General features: G+C 48.8%; 1 protein-coding gene across 1 annotated transcript; it reads left to right on the forward strand.

Annotated features, from left to right (window-relative positions):
* Positions 1-203: 203 nt before the first annotated feature.
* On the forward strand, positions 204-733 carry Pmar_PMAR000218 (falcipain 2B precursor, putative; the record flags this gene model as incomplete). Its single annotated transcript, XM_002765081.1, has 4 exons — positions 204-365; positions 419-485; positions 542-624; positions 687-733. Coding segments are annotated over 4 exons (359 nt in total), but the record flags the coding sequence as incomplete, so codon positions are not given.
* Between the last annotated feature and the right edge of the window lie 387 nt (positions 734-1,120).

The raw sequence follows: 1,120 nt of genomic DNA on the forward strand, positions 1-1,120 counted from the left end.
ATACGCTTCCTCGACACTTCAGGGGGTGTCAGGGTGGATGGATGTCCGACGCATTCGAATACGTTGCGGATCACGGTATCGATTCGGAGAAGGATTATCCATATAAATCAAAATTTATTCCAATCTTCTTTCCGATCCATCTTCCCTGTCAACACAATCATACGGTGTAATCGCGGTGAGTCTAGCAATGTTCATCCGCTGAGCTTTTGATCCACCCAGTCCTCAGCCCCATTCCACACGCTATGTGAACGTGACATCCTCAAAGCTCGCCCTTCTGGCAGCGATAGCCTTGAGTGGGCCAGTCAGTGTCGCCATTGATGCGGGATCGAGAGCCTTCCAACACTATGGCGGAGGGGTTTTGAATTGTACGGTGACATGATACTGCCATGCTCCCATGTGGAACGCTTTCCGGTTTCAGCTCCGTGCAATACGACATTGAATCATGGTGTTCTCGCAGTTGGCTATGACTTGGAAGCACCTGAGCCGTGAGTTCATCACTCATCATGAGCGATCGCACTCGACGAGTCAATGCGCTGATCAGTTACTATCTTGTAAAGAACTCCTGGGGAGCTACATGGGGCGACAAAGGTTACATCAAGATGGCCATTGACGATTCACCCAAGGGTGAGTCCACACCTCCGACGCAGTTTAAAGTTCTCTCTCTCGTAACCAGATGGTATTTTCAGGTATCTGCGGCATTTTGCTCGCTGCGAGTTATCCCATTGCAGCTTGAATGATCCACTAGCCATCTGCTGCGCCTAGCCCAGTGAGGAATTCAGAGCGGACGCTCGTCAGCAGTTTCAGGAAGTTTCCCGTGATGGCTTATCATTCACAAGAGGAAGCACCCAATAGATATTCCTCGTGGATCAAGCGCCCCCCTTATTATTTCGTTAGGTCTCAAGTAGCTGTGCTTGAAGTTGTTTTTTTGTTATTTGAGAGTTATGACTGAAGAAACTTCGCGATACTTCAGTCTATACTTTCAGATCCTCAGCTCAGCCTGAATTTTAGATGTGTTCGCTGTGGGAGATTCGGGATGCTTCATAGTCCGCACGCGCGCACATAGTCCGTGACGCGTTCCTTTTTTTTCTCACTTGTTGACGCGTACATCATGACAGATAGT

The sequence above is a fragment of the Perkinsus marinus genome (assembly GCF_000006405.1).
Source record: "Perkinsus marinus ATCC 50983 genomic scaffold scf_1104296975810, whole genome shotgun sequence".
In the NCBI taxonomy this organism is placed as follows: Eukaryota; Perkinsozoa; order Perkinsida; family Perkinsidae; genus Perkinsus; species Perkinsus marinus.